Source organism: Heterodontus francisci, chromosome 15 (assembly GCF_036365525.1).
Source record: "Heterodontus francisci isolate sHetFra1 chromosome 15, sHetFra1.hap1, whole genome shotgun sequence".
Classification (NCBI taxonomy): Eukaryota; Metazoa; Chordata; class Chondrichthyes; order Heterodontiformes; family Heterodontidae; genus Heterodontus; species Heterodontus francisci.
In genome coordinates, this window is record NC_090385.1 from 42,803,112 (window position 1) to 42,827,344 (window position 24,233).

The 24,233-nt window shown below is 44.1% G+C and overlaps 1 protein-coding gene across 9 annotated transcripts in view; it reads left to right on the top strand.

Moving 5' to 3' along the window:
* The window catches only part of stard8 (StAR related lipid transfer domain containing 8), a 204,340-nt gene that overhangs the window by 140,779 nt on the left and 39,328 nt on the right, over positions 1–24,233 (top strand). For all 9 annotated transcript variants that reach the window (XM_068047466.1, XM_068047464.1, XM_068047469.1 and 6 more), the window contains 2 exons: positions 12,391–12,462; positions 15,448–15,529. In XM_068047466.1, the coding sequence (XP_067903567.1) occupies positions 12,391–12,462; positions 15,448–15,529 (154 nt within the window). The remainder of the gene's footprint in view (positions 1–12,390; positions 12,463–15,447; positions 15,530–24,233) is intronic.

Sequence of the window (24,233 nt, forward strand, 5' to 3'; positions counted from 1 at the left end):
ATTGAAGTACTTCAGCCACTGCCATGGTGGAGATCAGCTATCTCGGCACCATCTGTAGATCAAGCCTATGACTTTATCTAAACCGTACAGCAGCAGATACTGCAAGGTAATCAAGGCTGACAGAGGCCTCACAATCTGCTGCAGCTTTCCTCTTATGGTTTGTGGCATTCCTGTGAACCCTAAAGTCTGTAAATCACTTCTGCTGTCTTAGCGTTTATTTTCATTGTTTTTACATGTCACTTCTATGCTGAAGAAGCTATTGGAGTACATAGTGATGGATACTTTGGCCCATCTCCTTGCACTGATGATGATGAAGTGGAGTGATCCAGCAGCCAAACAGTACTTTTTTTTTTGGGAGAAGGCTTTATGTTGTGGAATTCAGGTTTAGTTGAAATCTTCAACATGAACCCTTTTCAGTTAGCTACTGTCCCATTATTTCCAGTTTCAGTCTTTAATAGCCATTAGCTCAGGGAGCTCAAAGCCAGAAGCCAAATTTATGGCACAAGATCTTGGGTTCAAAACCTGGCCTGGCTTATTGCATCTTTCATCCTTCCAAGCTGGTTAAAGTAATTTGCATGTCTTGTGTTGTGAGAGCAAATAGAAGTCTGTTGGCACCCTCTCAACAGTGCTTGCCACATTGCAACAATATTTCCTGGCTATTTAGCAATGGAAATGGCATACTTAATAGGCATACTTAATGGAGACTAATGTCTGTATGAAGTTTGTATCTCTCTCTCCAATACTCTCCTTTATGTTACGTAACTGCATTATGTCATATACTATCATGGTGAGGGAGCAGGATATTTACTAAGATGATATCGGGGATAAGAGACTTCAGCTATGAAAAATTGGTGTTCTTTTCATTGGACAGATGTGGATAAGATGTGTGCTGAATCATGAGCGATAAGTTGAACGACTGTATCCACTAGCTGCTGAACCAGTAACCAGCAGGAGTACATTTAAGATGGTAATTAAAAGAACAAAGGGGGAAGTTAGAATTTTTTTGCACCAGAGCTGTGGGGCACCGAATGCCCTGTCAGAAAATGTGGCGGAAACAGAATTCATAGTTACTTTTGAGGGGAAATGGATAAACATTGGTAAAAAAATTCATGTGGGGAAAGGGCAGGGGAGGGGACTAAATGAAAGAGGTCTTTCAGAGTGTCAGCATAGGTGTGATGGGATAGGCAGCCTCCTTCTGTGCTGCAAAACTCCATAATGTTATGATTAGGTAAAGCGGAAAACAACAAGAAAGGATGTTAAAGTTAATTGCAATGTTTTCTTAAAGGACTGATTTGAATAACCCACAACTCAATTTTAATCATTTTAAATCTTCAAATTCCCACCCTATCTTGGGGAGTGGGGGGATCTTTTTCAAATGAAAGCGAACTTAGCTGAAGCAGACTTTGAAATGCAAGATTTCTAAATGTTTCCTTACACTCCCCTCTTGCTGGTACTGACCAGGGGTGCTTGGTGAGACATGTATAACTGGGGCGAATGGCTTTGGCTGTGTATGAGATCTAAGCTGCTGTAGGTCACTCCCACTGCTGTTACTGAATCTATTGGCATTGCTTGAAGTCGCCTTTCTCTCCATATCCTGGAAATTTTCGGTGTGCTTATCTAATGAGATTGAAAGATCAGAGCCAAGAGGGATTCTGACCTGCTAGTTCTTGGGGCTCTTCCTCTATGAACCTGGATGGTGGGATGATTTTGACGAGCTACAATAAGTCAGATCTGAGTTCATTGCAAAGCTGGTATTTAAATGATTTTACAAGGATTAAGATTCAGCAAGCAGCAAAATCTTCCGTATTCAGTGGCTGAAACTTCACTCGTTTTATGATTTAATACCAGTATTGAAAACTATGTGGCTGCGTGATTGGGGAGTACATGTGCCAATAATTCAGATGGGATATCAAACAAGTGCAATTTGCTGCTGAGTTTCTGCAGCCAACTTGTAGTAAATGACTCTCGCCTTTTTTTGGGGGATTTACTAAGTTGCTGACAGGTGGAAACTGAATGTTGGGACTTGTTCCTGGATACGGATCTGCATCCCTCCCGTCCTTACAGTAAAAGCTGATCCTGGCCTCACCTGATGTATGCATTTTCCAGCAGGGTCATTGTATGTGATCAGAAATGGAAAGCCTAGCAGAATGACTTCCTGACTAGGCCAGAGTACTGAGGTCAATTATAGCCTGGCCGGGATGGGCAAGCTCAGCACAGGCATGGACCCTTGTCTGTCATCATTTGGGGTTTGCTCTTTATACTGGATGTGACATCTTCCACTCAGCCATCGAGCGAACAGCATATTTCTTCATGAAATCATGCCTGCAGTGTTTTAAAAGTTTTTAAAGATATTTAACCTCCAAAGAGTTAAAGTTTAAAAAAAAAACATTATTCTGGATAGGACTGGTTGGTACTTTAAGCAGGTCTTTGCCACATTTACTGAAGACCAGGTAGTAGTGGTTATAAATAAGAATTCTATTGTCAGTTTTGCAGGAAGTCAGACTGTGGTTTACCAAGTGATTGACTAACTGACTGTAGACAAGCTATGGTCTTCAGACTCTGAAATAAAAAATAGAAAATGTTGGAAATACAGAATCGTTCTGTCTGTTCTTGAAAAGACAGGTTAAAATTTGGGATACTGTGTGCCAAAAGCAAAATACTGCAGATGTTGGAAATCTGAAATTAGAAAGGGAAAAATGCTAGAAATACTCAGCAGGTCATAGTATGTGTGGAGGGAGAAATAGTAAATGTTTCAGATCGATGTCCTATCAGAAACATCTTGTGCTCATTGGCCTTTTTTTATAAGGTGGATGGGTGGGGGGCGGTGGGGGGAGGAAAAATACAAAGTTATTGAAATTTTCAGGAGCCCAAGCTGAGCCTTGGCCTCCAAGGTGCTCCCCACCTGTGCCACTGAAGAGGCTGGCATAGCTCCTACTTCTTCTGTGTACTGCTTTTTGAAGATCCACAAGGCTTGCATGAGGGTGACAGTGACAAGGTTCCCAATGTAGGGAGAGTATCTGGTCTTTCTGCTGAGGTTACAGCAGCAGTGCGGTCACAGGGCTTATTTTTTTTTTCTGATGAAAGGTTACTAACATTAGCTCTGCTTCTCTCTCCACAGCTACCAGCCCTGCTGAGTATTTCCAGCACTTTCTGTTTTTGTTTCTTATATTTTTTTGGTTGCAGGCAATGCCTTGGGTATCGGACATGCAATTAAAAATCTGGCATGGCATTTCTTTCAAGTTGACAATCCTGATAGTATGCAACTAATAACAAATGACTACAGAGGAAATGATCAATGGGGCTGGGTTTAATACATACATTTTGGGCTGAGCTCTGACTGCATAATACAGTCGCAATATAAAAAGGGGAAACAATTTTTTAAAAAAAAGGATGAACAGGAATTGGAACTGTACTACATTTATTGTTGAAACTATGTGAGCAAATGCAATGATGATAAATGTTAATTTCAGCAGCATTGAGAATAAAACCAGCTGTCTGAACAGAATATGTTATCTTTGATGTAAAGGGCCAATAAGTTACTAAATTGGCATGAATGAGTTGTGATGCTCTGTAAAGTAGCTAACATAGTAGAGAAAAGTCCTGATCCTTTGAGATATGTTCTGCGTGCTATATGGGGGTGGAATGCTCCCTGAAAATTCTCAGCAGTCTGTATAAATTGAAAAGGTCTGCACAGTGCGTAAGTGATTGAAGCTTCACACTTTGTTCCTCCTGCCTCTGGAATTCTCTCCTAAAACTGATTACCCTAGAACTTATTGCCTTGTACACAATGTTAACGGGGACGTTAAATAATATCTGGTTGCAATGCAAAAGATGGTTAGAGGGACAAATATAGACTAAGCTAATGAAGTTGTCTCTAGGCTTCAATAGTTCCTATGCTGCTGAGACTGATAAAGAATGTTGCTTGAAGGCCAGAATTCAATAATGGAGATGTGAGGATGGATGAGTATTCTGGAGATTTGCTTCAGGGTCTTTTGGGGATCATGGAGTATTTATGCAAAACTTTCACTCAGAATATTAAGTGGTTGGGGTAAAATCCATGATGGGTTGCACATAATCTGTGGAAAGAATGGGCCTGGTTGGCTGATAGCCTTTTATTTCCATGATTTTTTATGTTCTAATTGTTGATTTAATTAGGGCTGTTGGACAGTGCTTTAAGCTTCAGGTAATCTAACTTTTTCTTGTTGGCCCAAAGTACAACTTCCCCCAAGTTTTTCTGTGTTTACAGCAGTTTCCAGGGTCATATTTGGCAGATACCTATCCTTGTTACGTCGCACTCTGGCTGCAAATATGCTACTGATGTACAAAAAAAAGTTCATAATCTGTTTTATTCAGAGCCTGAGCCTCCCTTTCACAGCTCTTATCAATTCTACAATGCTCACATTTAGCAGGTGCGGGAGGCTGTTAGGTTGCAGTCTCCTTTCCTCCTGCCCCGGGTATGTATGCATGAACTGATAGTTCCAGCATTACAGAAAACAAACCAACTCTTGGGTGTAAGTGAAAGGTTTCTATTAAAATGATAGGCCTTATAGATTTAATAGAGCCCTTTCACTATCTGCATGGATGCTGGGACATCCCTATCTCCATAAGAATTGTGATTTCTCGTAGTTTCCAGTAGAAGAATCATCAATTCCATAGTTGTGTGGGTGTGGAGAAGAAAGAGGAAAAAAATTCAGAAGAATAAGAAAGGCGAAAGAAGAATGTACTAATCAATTGTGTTTTTGGTTCAAGTGACACCCTGGATATGTGTCTCATGACCGAACATGTCACACCTAGTACTTGTTCATTGCAGAAGCTCGATGTTGTATGTCTATTGTCTAATACATGTATGTGGACCGCTGTTGCTGTTTGTAGTATGACAGTAATTTAATTTATTCTAAAGAATTTTAGGGATTCATTTCCGGTAGGAATCCAGTTATTGTTCTGATTCTGGCTGCCCTGGATGGAGCAAATTTATAGTTGTGCATTGGGAAAGAGGTTAGAAAAGTGTAACCTGAAAGATTTCAGAATAAGAAGCCGATAATAGTGAAGATTTGCAAGACGATTGTTGTACTAGGGCCAAAACTTTCTCCCTGCTGTTGTGGAACGTTGGGATTTTCACAGCCTAGAAATATATTAAACAACATTGTGGTGTCCTCGGCTGCCTCCAACCATCCTTTGATAAGGGTTTGCATCCTTTTATAATCTTACAAAAACATGTGTGGCTTCCTTTCTCACGACATCTGTTTCTTGAATATGTGACTTGAAGTGGAGGAGGCAGGAAACTAGTTCCTACTCCTGCTTTTGTAACATTTAAAAAAAATCTTAAAATATAGGTGGCCATTGTTCACTAATAACTAGTTAATATGAGCCTGTTCCTGCTCAAGTGCATTGACTGTATTCATTGTTTTGATGCCGTTTGTTTACTCCCCACCTTTTACCGAACTGTGGCCCTTGTTGCACCACAGTTCACTAGATATGAGCAGCCTCTGATACCTCACCCAGCTAATCATTCTTCATGTGTGAGCTTGGAGAATGAGGACTAGATTTTCCAATCCATGTTACTAACACCAGTGTTAAAATATCACTGTCTGACTGGAAAGTCCAGGCTGGAATGTCAGCAGAATGTTAGATTGCAACAGACAGCACAGCTAAGGCCCACTCATTATGTCTTCAACCAACATCCATTCACATACGATTCAGCACTCAATAATGATCAGGCATAGCTACTTTTTCCCCATCTTAACCCATGATGCTTATATCAAGCACATTGTCCACGTGGTTGCCCTGTTGGCATTAACTAATTAGGACAAACTAGAGATTGAATTTGGGACCTCCCTGGTTTGTATGGTTCAGTATCATTTCTGGAAGCATAGTTACTAACTGAGCTACATACCTTGCTGGTAATGTGGTTTCCTGGGATTGGGTAATGATGGACTGGTTTCCAGACAGTTGCGAAGTTCCACCTTTCATTGTATTTAGTGGGGCCTTTCCATTGGTAATGACCCAGCACAGTTACAGGGACATCACCAATATCAACCAATCAACATTACATGCCTGCATCCAAAAGGTCAGTGATGTCTTATTTGCCAAGGCTGCTCCACAGTTCATCAGTTTTAGAATAGCTTCCTGGTGGCAGCAGCAGAAGAACAGTTCTACATTGCTTCATTTCTCCCAGGTGCTGGGTGTTGAAGGTGGCCATCCATGGATACCATCTGCAGTTCAATCTATGAGCATTACACTCCTCATTAATTGTCATTAGGCTGCCATGGTGCTTCTATTTTTAAAATGTCCTCTATTCTGTCAGTGTTTCACCCAGATAAGGAAATTTTTGTGTAGCTACTTGGTGCCAAAGGATACCTCATGAAACCTGCATGTATGTCTGCCACACCTGCTATGCTTCTACTAGAATCCTCATCCAGTACATAGATGGAATGCTGAAGGGTTGCTTCAGGTGACTGGATCATTCTGGAGAGGCTCTCCAATACAGTTCATTTAGAGTCTTATTGATAGTGGTTGTGTGCTCTGTGCTGCACAGTTTCACCTTCTAAAAGGCCTGCTTGTGGAAATCGTCATGGAGGAAGGTGCACCAGTCGTGCTGGACCACACAGACAGACAGACACACACAGACAGACATGCAGCAAAATGAGGGGATGGTGGACGTTCTGTCCCAGATTGCAAGAGCCTGCACAGCAGATAATTAGGGAGATCTTCTCCAGTGACTAATAACTTTCACACTCCTGACAGATGAATTTTGTGGATGGTGACAAGATGTGCTTTTCCATATTGAAATGAGGCCCATACTTGTTTTTTAAAAAAGCCCTGATAAATTTAGCAGAGGCCTAGTTGCATGTGCAAATCAGGCATGGGCCTTGACACTGATAAATTTGTCATTGTGCCCATTTTACATTCATTAAACTGCACAATAATGTTGAATCTCTCCCCCCTAGTGTCAATATATTGTGCCTGTTATTATTTATATGAAGAAAGAAGCACTTTTGCTTCTGCATTTGTTGGAACCCCATCCGTTAGGGAGTTCCTGGGAATTGTAATTTTTACAACATTATTTGCCTGGCAGGAATTGAGCATAGTTGTGCACTGAGAGGGGGAAAGGAATTGGATGAATGACTGCATTCTTGGCTGGGATGAGGTAACCTATTAGTTTTTCCAAAACCCACACATAAAGCAATGAATCCCCTTTCCACAGAATCTTTGCCAAGAGAAACCTGGGTTTCCTTTAATAAAATGCCATCTAGCTGATGCCATTTATTGATATTAACTGCATCCCCAGTAATATGAATGCTCAACCAATGGGAAAATACACTCTTCTGAGCACCCTCAACTCTGCAGATCCGGTTATCTATCTCCTCAGAAATGTACCATGGCTGGAAGACGTTTCAGGATGACTAACTAATCCGTTTGGTGAATTCTTCTAACCTCACAGCACATTTCAGTTGGTTGGAGGGTGAAGTGGGAAAGAGCTTGCAAATACTGGAAATGACTACTGATCTGGAGCATGGGGGTGGGGACAGCTAGTATAAGAAACTCAAATTAGGTATAAAGGGGTGGGTGAATTGGAGAGGTAGGTGGCCCTGGTATAAGTACATGGTACAAACCAGGGTTATAACAAAGCAATGATTTTATTGTTATTTAGCGTGTTAACCCATTTAAATTAGATAGGTTTATACCTACAATAAAATAAGGCTGTCAATTTTTTTCATTTAAATAATGCCTTAAATGTTTGCATCAAACATGGGACAATTTCCCTTAGAACTGGGATCAGTCCACAAGGGGTTAATATATCCTCTTTCAGGCTATTGGCACAAATGGATCCTTGGATGGAGGGGCTGGGTTATTTTTCTCCAAGACGGGATGTTGGATGTGGACAACAGATTCTAGTTCCACAGAGAACCGCAGAATTTACTGCACCTGTGTTAGAGATGAAACGTGTCGCTAGAGCAATGATTTTTATGCTTTAGGGTTTCTTTTAGTATATTGTTTTGAGCAGAGATGCTTATTGAGTCATTTTATTAGGTGAGGTGGTAATGTTGAAAAAATTATAAATGTCTTTTGCCTATTTCCTTCCCCAGTCTGGACTTGGTACCTTTTTAATATAGATTTTTGAAATAGCTCAAATGAATGAAAACCAGACCATCTGTACCTGTTTGTCAAGCTGTATGTTTTATCGTCTCTAAATCTGTCAATGCTGGTTAACACTGTATTCTAACCTCATTTCCTCTTCCCTCGAGTCTCCATTGTGTTGCCCAATTTCACTCCATTGTAACCTTGCCCCTCTCAATTTATTACTGTGTTGTAATCCCGGGTGGTAGTCTTCATTGTTCTGTAACCCTGATCCCCCTGGCTGTCCCAGTTTATTACTGTGCTGTAACCCCAATCTTCACACTATGCTCCCCATTCCCTACCCTAGTTTATTCTCTGCTGTAACTCTGGCTCCTCAGACTTCATTTAAACCTCACTTACAACACTCATCCTTTTTTGTACCCCCCACTCTCCAGTACAAGGTTCCATCTCATGGCAGTCTGCTTGTTCAGTTGAAAGATGTCTGAAACCTGTTTGCTTCTGAAACTCATTGTAAACAGGAAACCCACGGAAATCATGAATTATAAGCAATGAGGCGGAAGTCAGGAAGGTTGCACTTCTGATTTCCTTGCAAGGCAAACCAAAAGACTTCAAGGTTATCTAAACAAAGGATACTTGACAGTAGGCCCATATTTATGGATAAGACTTGCAAATGAAAATTCACCTTTTAGCTTCAAAAACTAAGATTAACCTCTAATCCAAACCAAAAATGTGCCCTTTGTAACCCACTGTTCAGACTGTACAACATCCTGTGTAATGTTCGAAAATAAGAACAGAAAAAGCTGGAAATACTCAGCAGTTCAGGCAGTATCAATGGGGAGAGACAGAATTAACGGGTTGAATTTTATGTGTCCGCCACTGATTTCGGTGGCGGACGAAAAAAATGGCGGCCCGCACAGAGCCACCATAATTCTAAACAAGGCTGCTTATTTAAATAGCTGGGGTGAGCCACCTCCCCTAATCATGTGGAGGGGGCAGACTATCCATCCCTGGCAATGGCATCAGCTGCCTGTGTGCAGGTGCTGATGCCAATTTTAAAGGGCTGTTAGCCCTACCTGCTAATTTAAATATTTAAAGATAAAGTGAATTAAAATAAATAAATAGATTTTATTTGCCCTCCCCCCGCCAAAACACTTGCCTTTACCACCTGACCTTACCTCCCCCCCCCCCCCCCACTGCATAACCTTTCAACTATAACCCTTCCCACCATCCCCTACACTCATGTTAATTTGACCACGTTGCCCCCACCTCCTGCACTTATAAACTTACCTACTTCCCCCCTCTCACAAGTGTGGCACCTCGTTTCCCCGGATGGGGATCTGAAGGCGCGGGAGTGCAGGCCACCAGGTCGAAGGTCGCAGCGGGACATCAGGAGGCGACGTGGGCTTCAAAATTCATTCATTTAAATTTATTTACATATTCAAATTGGGGTCCTGTTGCCGAACGGCGGGGTGGGCTGCCACGACGCCTCACCGCCAGTGGTAATATCAGGCCGGGCCCTCCTGGCATCAGGGTGCATGGTAGCCCTCTCCTGGAGCCATCTTCAGGCCTCCCCCCCCCTGCCCCCCACCACCACCCAGAGGCCTGCTCAGGTTGGGGAAAAATGAACCCGACCCGAACCCAACCAAGCTACAGCGGACCTGAGCCCAACCCGGCCGGAGTCCCTCCGATTTTGCCCTGAGCCCGACCCGACCCGAATCTGCACCGACTCAACCAGACCTGACCATGCCTTTACTTACCTTCCTGACAGTGAACCTGCAAGAAGCTGCGGCGCATCCGTGATAACATCATAGTGATGTCACTCGCTCACCGCGCAGACTCCGTTTTGTCCTGGACTCCCAGCTTGACCGGACTCGATCTGGACTCAGCCCGACCCGACCCGAGCCCGAAAGCCGTACCCGGAAGATGGGCCCGACCTGATCCGAACCCGACTCATGTCGGGTAGCAGGCCTCTACCCCATTCCACACCACAAAACCTGATGCCTGGGGGAGAACAAGATCTAGCCCAACATTTGAGGTTGATGACCTTTCATCAGAACTGAAGGGATATAGAAAACAGTGAAGGTGAACAGGGTAGATGAGACAAATTAAAATCTTGTCAGAGAGAAAAGCCAAACTTCTTCAAGGTGTGCATTTCTGGAAGCGAAGTGGCAGTGAATTAAACAGGAATCCACTGTGGATGCTGGAAATCTGAAATAAAAACAGAAAATACTGGAAATACTCAGCAAGTCAGGCAGCATTGTGGTGAGAGAAACAGAGTTAATGGCTGCGACTTTATCTGGGTGACCGGGGTCTTGACCTCCAGCAAAAGCGTCCCAAGTAACCCACGTCACCCCTTCTGAGAGAGGCCTGCCGAATCAAGTGCCAATTAGGCACTTAACTGGACACCAGTGGACCTTCCACTGAATAAGGAGCCCCGGTGATGGAAGCCCCATCCTCTGGGAGCTTCCAGTCAATCCGAGGCCAGCAGCTGTTTAACTGAACAGCCCCACTGGAGCGGCACTGGGCCCAGGCCACAGGTAAGTCAGGGTGGGAGGGCTCTCGTGGGGGAGGGGTGCATAGGAGGGTTGCAAAGGGCCCCCCACTTCTCGATGCCAGGTCCCTCATTCAGGCACTAAGTGCCTTTTGACGAGGGTCCCCCACCCCCACACCTCAGAGCCAGTCAGCAAACCGCATGGTTTGCTTAGCGTGCTCCATGCGTGGTGACAGGCCAGCATGCCGCTTGGCTAATTGCAGCAGAGGCGGGATGGGGCACTTAATTGGGCATTCATTGCCTACTGTAGGGTCTCAATTGGCAGCAGGCTGTTCACAGACCTTCTGGCCTTGGACTTAATTTCGGCGGAGGCGGGCAGATGGCATGGTCCCCGTCACCATCCCCCCTATCACATGCTCTCCCTGCCTCCAAACCCTCAGTGGAGGAGAGCATAAAATTTCCCCCTAATAATGTTTCAGGTCAATGACCTGAATGTCCTGTTTAGCTTATATTTATACAGGTAGCAACTGTTCAGTATAGGTGCCTGAGATACCTTTAACAAGTGTAATGACTGTATGCATATTTGCATGTCTTTAACTCTCCGCCTTTAGTGAGTTGAAGTTTCTGGCCTATTGTGAGAGGTATACTGTTTAGTTCAGATCCTTTATGAAGTGTGTACTGGTTTCAAATATTGTACTTTATAGTCCGAGCTCAGTTCTACATGGTGGAAGTGGTTTTATCTGATGGGTTATTTTGTGACATCAGTTGAGGGTGGGCCTAGCTGTCCCTACCTCTCCGTCATAGTGCTGGATCCCACTCACAGAAGCTTGAGAGTAAACAAGTTCATCGAAAGTTCCTAAATCCATGATGGTTTGATTCTGTTTCCAGCTTAATAATTGGACATGCACAGAGCCCAGGCTCTTGAGATGTAAATGTTCTCGATGTTTTAAAGGTGAGTAGTGAAAGATTGTTTAAAAACACTGAGCTATGTATTGCTCAATCTTCTTACCACATACTCATATTTATCACAAATCGTCTTTGTGTATACAAGTGAGTGAATATAAAACGTGTTAGAGAAAAGACAATTAATTTGATGAAACATTTCAAAGGAATGAAACTAAGAAAAAGAAGCTCCCCCAGTGATGCAGTATGTTTATGCAAGGAACAGCTGAGTTGCACACAACAGAAGGCCCTGTGTTTGATTCCTGCTCTGACCTCAACCAGGGTGGTATATGGGCTGTACTGCTCGCCTCTGTGTCCTTGGTCTAGGAAGGGAACATGAGCCATAGATTATATCACTCTTTAGTGAATCTTGCTGGAAAGTGAAGGTTTGTGACTGTCCTTCAATGGTTCAATATCCTGCTGACACTATCTAGGCTAATGTTGGAGAATGCCTGGTGTGTTTCAAACTATAGCTAACATCAATCAGCACCTTAGATAGTCACAAATAAATTTAAAAGGGAATTCTGGAGAAACCTATGCACGCACAAGTGGTGAGAATATGGAGCATGCAACTACAAGGAGTATTTGAGGCCAACAGCATAGATGCTTTTAAGGGAAAGATTGACAGGCACGCGATGGGGGAAAAAAGAAAGCTGTGCAGATGGCTTAGATGAAGAAAGTTGGGAGGAGGCTTAACTGCAGCAGAAATGCCAGCATAGACCAGTTTTGGGCTGAATGGCCTGTTTTTGTGCTGTAGACTTGTAACTCAATGTAAAAGCCATTGTTTTTGTTTTGTTTTGCTGTTTTCATGTTGAGAGCAACTTGCAATTTTGTGGCTTTGAAAGAGTTGATTTACTAAATTTTTGTCATTTTTGTAGAACTGGAGGCTAAGGAGGCTTGTGATTGGCTGCGGGCAGCAGGATTTCCTCAGTATGCACAGCTCTATGAAGGTGGGTGTGACCTTTGTGCCTTTATTTATTTATTTGTTAAATTTGGTTTTCGAAAAGAATGTGGGAGGAGAGGCCAAAGGAAACTTTGCCGTTGATATTCTGAGAAACTTGTTTTAAATCTGCCATGTGCAGATAAACTTGGGTTGTAGCCTTGATTTTGTTGTGCCCCTAAATTCAATACAAGCAGGATCTCTGTGCCTCTTCCTTTCCCCTCAACAGTCTTTTATTTTTCCCCAGGAGGACTTTCCTCAAGATGAACACAAATAAAGTATTTGAATTTTGTCATTAACCAGGCCTGTAGATAATTATGGCTGAGGAAGGTCGTTTAGCCCCTATTAATTTGTCCACCCAAAGAGATCCTCACACAATTCCCCCTGCCCCCAAACCTGGCTCATGTTAGCATCCAACTGATTCTTGGATGATTCTAAGACTTTTGCCTCTATTATTCTATCTGGAACTTCATTCCACATCTTGAATTACACTTTTTGTGATATCAGTACTAAAATGTGTCCTGTGTCTCCTGTGTCCTCTTGTTCTACTGCACAGTTTAGTTTAGAATAATCTGGCTTAACTTTTTCTATACTCTTAACAATCTTGGATAACTTTTATAGGAAGAGCTCTTGGATATCTTCCTATGCTGAAAATCCCATGTTTCTCCAGTCTCATAACTTGGACTCCAAATAGGGTTTGACTAGTATCCTGGGATTTTCCTGAGGGACTTGCCCATTATAACTTCAGAATATCTGCAAAAATCCCAGATACTCTATAAATGGGGTTTCTGCTGATCTTTCACTGAAATTACGGCTGCTGTTTGGGAAGTTCCCTGCAATGGCCTAGGTACACCACATCGTTATGCTACCCACAGTCCTCTCTGATTGTCACTTCCTACAACAAATTGAGGATGTTGGTCAGGCAGGAATTTTCCTTTCTGAACCCATCTTGACTTCTATTTGCTGGATGATTATTGTACAGATGATCCTCAGGTTTACTCTGAGTAAACAATTCTATTGCTTAACATGGAATGTGAGGAAGACTGATAGGTGTTTAGTTGCCATTTCTGTTTTGTCATCCTTTTTGATATGGCCATCATGTTGGCCTTTTTCTGTTCTTCTGCTACCTCCTCAGTGTCCATCAAGACCCAAACTTTATTTGATATTTCTGTAACCTGGTGGTATCCTGGAAGCTACCTTTTCCCACTGGTGATGGGGTGTTGCCAGGAGGTCTTTGTGCACCTGGGGAGGAGCTGGAACTCCGTCCCCCTCTCCACCGCCTCAACTGAGGCCTCCAAAGTGGCATTGGAGAATCTGGGGGCCTGATTGACAGTTCTTGTAGTCATTATTCCTTTTAGAAGTGTTCCCTCCTATTAGCTGCCAAACTGCACCTCTTAACTGGCTTCAGAGGCACCTGATTTCCTGCCCCTCACCTCCATTCCCAATCACGCATGACCCATTGTATTGAGATCCCAGTACCAGTATCACATGGGTACAGAGACGACCTAAATTGACGTGTGCCTTCTGCACCATGTGTCTGTTTTTCGAATTTATAAATTGTCAGTAAAACTATGAGTCCACAAAAGGTTAACTTTTACAACTACTTCAGTTTTAAATATTTATTATCCACTGCAATGGAGCTTCCTGTTTTAAAGTTCTGTACAAAACCTCCTTCAGTGAGCAATTTATATATTTAATTAAAGCAAAACTTTTAAGTGCAATAAAGGTTTGACTGTAACTTTAAATGACCCTGGGAGGGTTGGCAGGGAACAATTAGTGGAAGTAGAGCATATTGGAAACTGATCGTCAGCCAAATCTCCTCTCCATTAATCAGTTTTCACCTTCAGGCTAATGGCTCATGCCCCAGTGAAAGCATATATTGCTGCTCCCTTCTGGAAAATTGCTTCCATCCCTGAAAAATCCCAAACGTGCTGCCTGGCTTTCTTGTGATACTTGTTGAATCTCCTGTTTGAGCTGGTTTAGATTCAATGTAGGGAGCACTGAAAGTTCTGCAATTATTTTTTGTTTATGTTGGCCTTTGGTTTTTCTCAGTCCTCATCATTCTTTGCCATTTAAAACTACCTTTATTGTTTATAGTTCTGCTTTGAGGCTGTACCTTAGAATTCTTATATTATTCTCTCACCTCATTGACCTGAGTGTCTTTAATCTGCCATAGCACTAAACAAGGCTGGTCCTGTTCAAATGGTTTCAATAACACCAATGTAGTCACAATTTTCTATTTTATTTGCCACATTTATATCTCTCGAGATTTTGAATGACATTCCTATAACTGACTGGTCCAATGATGCTGCACCTCTGGCATTGTGCAACTGACTGACCCACAATAGTACAGTTCTGTCACTGTGTGATTGAGCCACTGTGTGATAGTGGAACTCTGTCATGTGTTTTTCCATGTCTGTGTAACCTGCCAACATTCATTCGGGGTAATTTAATGACTTTACATCTCACTTGCCAGAAATGAAAATTGGATCTTCAGGTATAGGTGTGGACTATTTTCTGACCAATTATTGAAGTAGCTGGAAAATCATGCATAGTCCTTGTGTCTAGATTTTCAGTATTGCCTCCCAAGGCTTCCTTTTGGGGGGTGGGGGTGGGGGGGGGGGGTGCAAATTTGGAAACTTGTCACTATTGTCTAGGTTTAGATATGAAAATAGCCACTTGAATGAGCTACTGGAAAGTTTCTGGTGCTGTTGGAACTGTACCCCTGTGAGTCAGCAGCTGAAGTAGGGACAAAATAGACAAAGAGATGCTGGAAATATTCAACAGGTCAGGTAGAATCTGTGGAAAAAACAAGAAGTTTGAGTTAACGTTTCAGGTTTGTGATCCTTCATTAGAATCTGGAGGGATTTTAAAAAAAAGGTTGGTGTGAGAAAAAATATGATTGAATCATTTCCAGAGATAAATGGACAGAGTTAATTCACTGCAACCGAGTACATGCGGAGCAGATATGTAAATTTGTTTTCTTGTATTGTAGACTCCCAGTTTCCCATCGATATCGCAGCTGTCAAGAAGGATCATGATTTTCTCGACTGTGATTCTCTGAAATCTCTATGCAGGTAACTCTTTATTGGTCCTTTTTAAATTTTGTCTCCACCCCCTACCCTCCATTTTTCTTCAAGGTGCCAACCCTTGCTTTGGTTTGGTTCCATGGGTGCAGTTAGCTGAGGCCAGTAATGGTCAGAGGGTCAGATTTGGCTTATGTCATTAATGAGCTGGCTTGGTTTCATTATGGGGTAAATAATGTCCAGATCATTCAGGCTCAGTAATGGTCAGTTTGACCCAGGTCAGCAGTAACATGTCTGGGATGTCGGGATTGGCATCAGTAACTGAGCACCTATCGCAGGTGCACAGATTTCTCTTGAGGAACAGTTATGAGACCCTCTGCAGCAGATAACACGAGAGCTCCCATATGTACCAGGGTGGACTGCAGCTTCACAAAGTGTTCTGCTATATTAAGTGTGGTAGACTTCTCCATCTGCAACACACTCTCTGGCATGGTCCCCAGTGCCTGCACATACACTTGATACAGCCTCCTTTAAAAACTGAGAGCTGGTCTGTGGGCTCTTGAGCTGTAGGTGTTATCTCCTGGTTCTCCGGTCATCAATGATGTCTTCACTCTAAGGGTCCAACCCCCCAGCTGCTCCTGCTTACTTGTGCTCTGTGGATCACCTAATACACTCCCTCTGGTGTAGATGCCTTTTGAACTGGTGCTAAGGAGGTATAGCGTATGCTGTGAAGTGCTAATTAGGCCTGGTTTTTCTTCTTCCTCTTATGAATCATCTAGAGGAGGAAAAGAGGAAGTAAGGTTAGAACGGGTGGTTGGGGAACTGTGTTTCCATGTGACTTTCCGCAGTAATGAGGTGGTGGGATGGGTTTTGCGATTTAATTTGCTGACTGGTTATGAACAAAGCAAAATGTAATTGAGAACTTGTAATTTGCAGCTGCTTTTGTACTTCCCCATCTCTGCCACTGTGTATGGCCTCCTTCCTCAGTATCAGCAGAGCTTCCTCCTCATAGGAGGGGGGAGGGTGGAGGTTTGTTTTCTTTCAGGTGTTATGGCTTGTCTTCTTTCAGGTGTTATGGCTTGTCTTCTACATCAAAAGAATGTGAAAAGTGAGAATGACCTTTGATTAGCAAGAGATGGCAGTAAGCCCCCAGCTGTCACCCTGATTCCTGTAATAGATGCACTGAGGTGCATACACCAAGTAGTTAGATTCCAAGTGACACTTTGAGTGAGATGATTTAACGTAAGGCTGTGAATAAAGGGGCAGTTCCAGGTAAAAGCTGAGAGCACAGCTCTGCCTCCTGGGCATTAAGGGTAAGCACTTCAACATAATGCAAGGGTAGATCAATAATTATCAGCCATCTATATTCCAAGTATGCTCTTGGGAGATGTGGCTAATTCTTCTTACCTTGTCTGTACTGGTCAGATCATCAATTTCTTTCTTGCATGGAGTTGTGCTTGGGGTGATTGCCTTGGCCATTTCCTGCACTGCTGCTAAATTGCTCCCCTGTGGGCCATTGTTGCTGCACTGCCAAACCTTGCTTCTGCCCTTTACCTAGCTTCATGCAGACAGACTTCTATATGTGCGTTGGTGAACCTGAGGACTCGGTGTGGGGGTGGGTGGGGGGGGCGCTGGTGGCCTCTCCTGAGAACTCTCATATTCTTGAAATTTTGTATCCAAAGTTCTATCTATATGTTCCTGCTGGGGCCGTGCCAGTGATCAGCCTGCTGAGCTTATGCCAGCAAACTGTGTGCCAAGCTCCTGACTGACTTTAATTTTCAGAGGTCAGGCTTGTTTACATTTGTTCAATGGACTTCTGGTGGTTGTATGCCCATTGCAACCACGTGGCCAGTCTAGGGCAGGGGGATGGAAATCACCGAGGCCCTAGTGTGGGGCTGCAATTTAAAAAAAAATCAGTTTTTTTTTAGGATTAGTTTCCTATGCTGAGTCAATGGGTTGAATTTATCAGCCCTCTGGGGACTGGGGTGGGGTCTTGTAAAATGGCACTGGAAAGCGGGGGGTGGTACGCATGTCTTCCCAACATCATGTCATCTTGCCAACGGCAGATGGCCCTCCTGCCTAGAAGCGAATTGAGCTACTTAAGTGTCCAATTAATGGCCTCATTCTGCCTCTGCTTACATTTTTCCAGCAGCGGGGGCGTGGGGGAGGGGAAAGCCCAACTGCTGTGTGGGGAGACTACCAGGGAAGTGCTGGTGGCCTGCAAGTGGGCTCCATGGTGGGGGTGGGGAGGGCGGCCTCCTTTACGGGCACACTGTGCCATGGAAAGGCCCCTGGCAGTAATGGCTGCCCCCATGGCAATGGCGCTGCCTGCCCTCACCAGACCCCCCAATCCACTGGGACCCGGTGCCCCCAAACCTGGTCTGCTCCCAGTAGCGCTGCTGAGCTGTCAGCCCTCTGACTGGCAGGCAGCTCTCGGGAGCAGGTAGCCGTCCTTAACGGGGATGGTTGCCCCAATAGCAGGCAATTAATTGGCTGCTGCTGACCAGATGTGGCCCTCGGTCCCATTGACTGCTGAAGTGGGATCGTATCCACCTTCTCCCCCACCCTGCCCCCACTTTTGGGCCCATTGGCAGCACCCCTGCTGCCAGAACTAAATTCAGCCCAATGAGTCAGTGTCTGGAACCAATTCTGTGTGGCTTCTGTCCCGCCCAGTTAATATCACTTGCATCAGTTCACAACATCATTGGACTTTGTTAGTGTGCATTCATGAGGCACCTGCCTTTTTTCAGCCGGAATCTCGGCCACTCAATTGAAGTTGGGAGTTGAAATGGCAGCCAGCGGGATTACAGTCAGAATGGGGCGGTACACTGACACAGTCATTGATAGAGCTGCTTGCAGTGATAAAACGGGTATTATTTATTGATTGGCATGCGATCCTCCCACCCAACCTTTTCTCTCAGCACCCGTTGCAGATGATAATTAATGCCCAGGCAGTAAAGACTAGAATCTACCCCCAGTGCCAATGATATGAACCAACCTGTTCAAATAATCCTCAGATTGTAATTTCTAGCATATGTTGTAACAGACATAAGAATTTGTGTTTGTCATTGACGGTGCCCCCAGTTTTCACAGAATAGTTTATTAAATGTTATTAATCTGGTATGTCTCAGTAGTTCCTTATGTGTCCAGAAGACTAGTTTTTGAATTTGAACGAAACATAACACTTCCTGCACTGTGGCTGGGTCATGTGAAGCATTTTCTGTGGTACTGTTGCTGTCAGCAAGTGATTCACATCAGTTATTTCAACACTCAGTATCATCTGCTTTGTACTAATCTTGTGCTTCAAAGTTTATTCAAGGTTACTTTCAAACCCCACCCACCTCCCTTTCCAAAGCTGGTTGCCCCAAGAAGAAAAAGCTGGTAATGGTCACCAGTGCTTGTTTGTGACCCTTTTTTCTTCTGCCTATCCTCCCCATCAGGATTCACTAATATTTGCCATGTGCAGGTGCACTTAAACTTGTGTTTCAAGGAACTGATATAATCATCAGTACTATGATGAATTGGAGATCATCCTTCTTCGATATTCTGCAGATCTCTGCGGCCAGTTTTGAGCTCTCGGCTGGGAGCTCCACCAGTGGGGAGCACATATAGAATATTTGGGTGTGTGCTGGATGCAATTTGCTGACTGTTTTAAATGGTCAGAAAATCGTGTGCAGTGTGTAGTATTTTCTAGTTGTTGTCTGCTGAAAGTGTGAAGGGATAAATAATTCTGGGGACAGTATTTTGATAGGCTCACTCCAGCGTAAGTATGGTGCAGCAAAACTCCCATCCCCCCAAAGCAAAGGCCACAGACTATGTCCCAGTTCCCAGAGCTGGGACAGTTTAAGTGGCCAGGGTGAGCCGTTTGCATTGGTAAGGTGCGTCTACTTCTGAGGTGCCCACTTCAGACCACTGGTGAATTTTTGGAATGGTCCACAGTCACTCTGATAGGAAGACCCAAGCAACGATTTTTTTAAATAAAAATAGTTTTGTTGCTCTGCATCTCTTAAAGGAAGACAAAACGTTTTAAAACAGAGTTAAGTGATCCCCTCTGGGATCATTGACTTTGCCTTGGTAAGTTCTGGACCCTTTCCAAGGGGCTCAGTGGAGCTCCTACCAGCTCTTAGCTGTTACATAGAAACATAGAAAATAAGAGCAGGAGTAAGCCATTCGGCCCTTCGAGCCTGCTCCGCCATTCATTATGATCATGGCTGATCATCCAACTCAGTAACCTGTTCCCGCTCTCCCCCCATACCTTTTGATCCCTTTAGACCCAAGAGCTATATCTAACTCCTTTTTGAAAACATACAATGTTTTGGCCTCAACTGCTTTCTGTGGTAGCGATTTCCACAGGCTCACCAGTCTCTGGGGGAAGAAATTTCTCCTCATCTCAGTCCTGAAAGGTTTACCCCGTATCCTTAGACTATGACCCCTGGTTCTGGACTCCCCCACCATCGGGAACATCCTTCCTGCATCTACCCTGTCAAGTCCTATTAGAATTTTATAGGTTTCTATGAGATTCCCCCCTCACTCTTCTGAACTCCAGCGAATATAATCCTAACCAACTCAATCTCTCCTCATAAGTCAGTCCCACCATCCCAGGAATCAGTCTGGAAACCTTCGCTGCACTCCCTCTGTAGCAAGAACATCCTTCCTCAGATAAGGAGACCAAAACTGCAGACAATATTCCAGGTGTGGCCTCACCAAGGCCCTGTATAATTGCAGCAAGCCATCCCTGCTCCTGTACTCGAATCCTCTCATTATGAAGGCCAACATACAATTTGCCTTTTTTGCCTTTGTTGATAGTTCCACTGGTACTTTGTAAGGACAGAATGGATGAAATTCCCAGATTTTTCAGGGAACTTCCCCAGAGACCCTCCCTTACTTTGGGCGGGAGGTGGATGGAAATAAAACATCAGTGAGCACATAATATGGGGTGAGGTCCCAGCAGAACCAGTTCCTTCCAAAATTCCAGCTTCTGTCAGGTGATCTGCTCTGCTTTGGTACCAGATCAGAATGTTAGTGTTGTTTAAAACACTGAGCTGGAGTTTAAGAGTCTGCCGCCGCGATCTCCCACGTGGCGGTTTATTTAAATAGCCGGGGTAGGCTCCCCCGCCATGTGGAGGGGCGGGCTGTCCTGATGCCGGCCATGGCATTCGCTTCCTGTGCACCGGCACTGGTGCCATTTTTAAAGGGCAGCCAGCCCTGCTGACAAATTTAAATTTTTAAAGATACAACCCCTCACCCCCAAAATGGATCAAATAAAATCTTAATGTCCCTTTCCCAACCCCCAATAAAAATTACGTTAAGTATTTGCCCTTCTCCCCCAAAACACTTACCTTTGAAATCTGACCTTCCCCCACCAGACTGTACAAAGTTTAAAGTTCATCCCATCCCGGCTCCGTGGCAATTCCTGTCACCCAGTGGTGGGCGGCCGCCACAGAGCCTCACCCAGTCAGGCGGATTTGGTCAGGCTCCGTGGCAGGCCTCTGCTGGAACGATCTTCTGGCACCCCCCCTCCCCCGCCACGGAGTCCGACATCGGGGACCAGCTAAAATCTAGCCCACTGTGTGGTGAGGAGGTAGTTATCAGTGTGGACCTTTCATCAATGCAATTTTGATCAAAGATCTATATCTGAAATGTTAACTTGTTCCTCTGTCCACATGGGGGCGGCGCAGTGGTTAGCACCGCAGCATCACAGCTCCAGCGACCCGGGTTCAATTCTGGGTACTGCCTGTGTGGAGTTTGCAAGTTCTCCCTGTGTCTGCGTGGGTTTTCACCGGGTGCTCCGGTTTCCTCCCACAAGCCAAAAGACTTGCAGGTTGGTAGGTAAATTGCCCATTATAAATTGTCCCTAGTATAGGTAGGTGGTAGTGAAGTATAGGGACAGGTGGGGATGTGGTAGGAATATGGGATTAGTGTAGGATTAGTATAAATGGGTGGCTGATGGTCGGCACAGACTCGCTGGGCCGAAGGGCCTGTTTCAGTGCTGTATCTCTAAACTAAACTAAACATGCTGAGTGTTCCCACCATTTACTGTATTTGACATCTTTAAACAGAAAGTAGCACATTGCATATCATGTATTCTGGGTTAGCCATTAATATTCAGGAAAACTAATAAAATTAATTGTAATCCGTTGTTAAAAGCCTTGCCAACCAGTATGGTTGATCCCAGAATTTTTCACAGCTCTTGAGAGAAGTGTTTCTGGGCTTTTCTTTTTATGCACATGGAGATGATGAAGAATTTTCTTAACCCTTCTACCTCTGCTATCAAAAGAAATAAAATAAAACGGGGAAAAGAAAACAATGAATGAGTATCTTGTAAGTGAGATTTGTGAGTAATTTTTAGGGAAATTTAGTTCTAATACAAGACCAAATAATGTAAATAAAGGCCAGACTGCGTAAGCAGCATGCAATAGATGGAGCTAAGCGATCCTGTTATGACCAGGTGAGAAAGAGGTCTAGGGTTGCCTTTCAGCCTTCACCTGGTATTACTGTAACAGGGTTTAATTTTAAATGCACCATGTTTTTAGCTGCCCCTTGGTGAATCCTTGTTCACTGCTTTCCAATTATAAGGCAAAGAAACCAGCACAAACAGTTTTTTTTAGATTTAAAGATGAAAGGCTGAAATTTATTAAACTTAAACTCTAATTTGGTTGACGCCTATGGATACACGATACGCCCATTCTAGCATGCATAGAGACAGAAAAGAGCAGAAGAAAAATAAAGTGGCAACGTTTGAGGCAATCTCTGAAGAGTTTTTGTCAGGGTTCTTCGAACTCACTGTAGAGTCCTTGATTGTAGGTAGTTCTTGCTTTTCGTTGGGGCCCAGCATTCTTTTTAAACCTTGTTCGCTGTAGGAGACTTTTCTCTCTTGGGGTTCGTGTGTCTTCAGTGGATTCAAAGGCTTGTGAGAAAGAGATGGACGCAGACAGGAGAGATCTTCTCGATCCAGGAGCAAACAGTCTTTGAGTTCAAACTCCTGTGGCCAGTTCAAAAAACCCTGGAATAGCCAGTTAGACATATGACGAACTGGTCCAACCAGTCCTGGCCCCTGTGGATTGCATCACCCCAGCAGGCCCTGGAATGTGCTTCCCCACCTCACTGTCAGGTGATCAACATCCATTGTGGGTTGAATGTGTTAGGGAATGGTTCTTTGTCTACACAAGCACCGTTTATTAGTATGCAAATGTTTTTTCCAGCCATGGGCTGATCTGTTCAACAAGTCATTTCCTCGCTCCAACAATAGTTAAAAATCAATGTTCATATGACAAAACCAATGTGCCTCATTCCTTGAAGGCAGGGGCCTGCATGACAGATCCCATAATCAACAGATCAGATGTAAGATCTGCAGTCCTGCCACATCCAGCCGTGAATGGTGGTGGACAATTAAACAACTAACTGGAGGAGGTGGCTCCACAAATATCCCCATCCTCAATGATGGGGGAGCCCAACACATCAATGCAAAAGATAAGGCTGAAGCATTTGCAACAATCTTCAGCCAGGAGTGCCGGGTTGATGATCCATCTTGGCCACCTCCTGATGTCCCCAGCATTACAGATGCCAGTCTTCAGTTCATTCGGTTCACTCCGCATGATATCAAGAAATGACTGAAGGCACTGGATACTGCAAAAGCTATGGGCCCTGACAATATTCTGGCAATATTACTGAAGACCTGCGCTCCAGAACTTGCCGCACCCCTAGCCAAGCTGTTCCAGTACAGCTACAACACTGGCATCTACCTAGCAATGTTGAAATTTGCCCAGGTATGTCCTGTGCACAAAAAGCAGGACAAGTCCAACACAGCCAATAACCGCCCCATCAGTCTACTCTCAATCATCAGTAAAGTAATGGAAGGTGTTGTCAACAGTGCTATCAAGCGGTACTTGCTTAACAATAACCTGCTCACTGATGCTCAGTTTAGATTTCGCCAGGGCTACTTAGCTCCTGACCATGTTACAACCTTGGTTCAATCATAGAACATAGAACAGTACAGGCCCTTCGGCCCACGATGTTGTGCCGACCCTTTAACCTACTCTAAGATCAAACTACCTACATACCCTTCATTCTACTATCATCCATGTACCTATCCAAGAGTCGCTTAAATGTCCCAATCATGAACAAAAGAGCTGAACTTAAGAGGTCAGGTGAGAGTGACTGCCCTCGACATCAAGGCAGCATTTGACCGAGCATGGCATCAAGGTGCCCTAGCAAAACTAGAGCCAATGGGAATCAGGGGAAAAACTTAGTCATGCTTAGCACAAAGGAAGATGGTTGTGGTTGTTGGAGGTCAATCATCTGAGCTCCAGGACATCATTGCAGGAGTTCCTCAGGGTAGTGTCCTAAGCCCAACCATCTTCAGCTGCTTCATCAATGACCTTCCTTCAATCATAAGGTCAGAAGTGGGATGTTTGCTGATGATTGGAAAATGTTCAGCACCATTCGTGACTCCTCAAATACTGTAGTAGTCTGTGTAGAAATGCAGCAAGACCTGGACAATATCCAGGCTTGGGCTGATAAGTGGCAAGTAACATTAGTGCCAGGCAATTACCATCTCCAGCAAGAGAGCTTTTAAGCATCTCCCCTTGACTTTCAATGGCATTAGGATCGCTGAATCCCCCACTATCAACATTCTGGGAGTTATCATTGAACAGAAACTGAACTGCAGCAGCCATATAAATACCATGGCTACAAGAGCAGGTCAGAGGCTAGGAATCCTGCGGTGAGTAACTCACTTCCTGACTTCACATAGCCT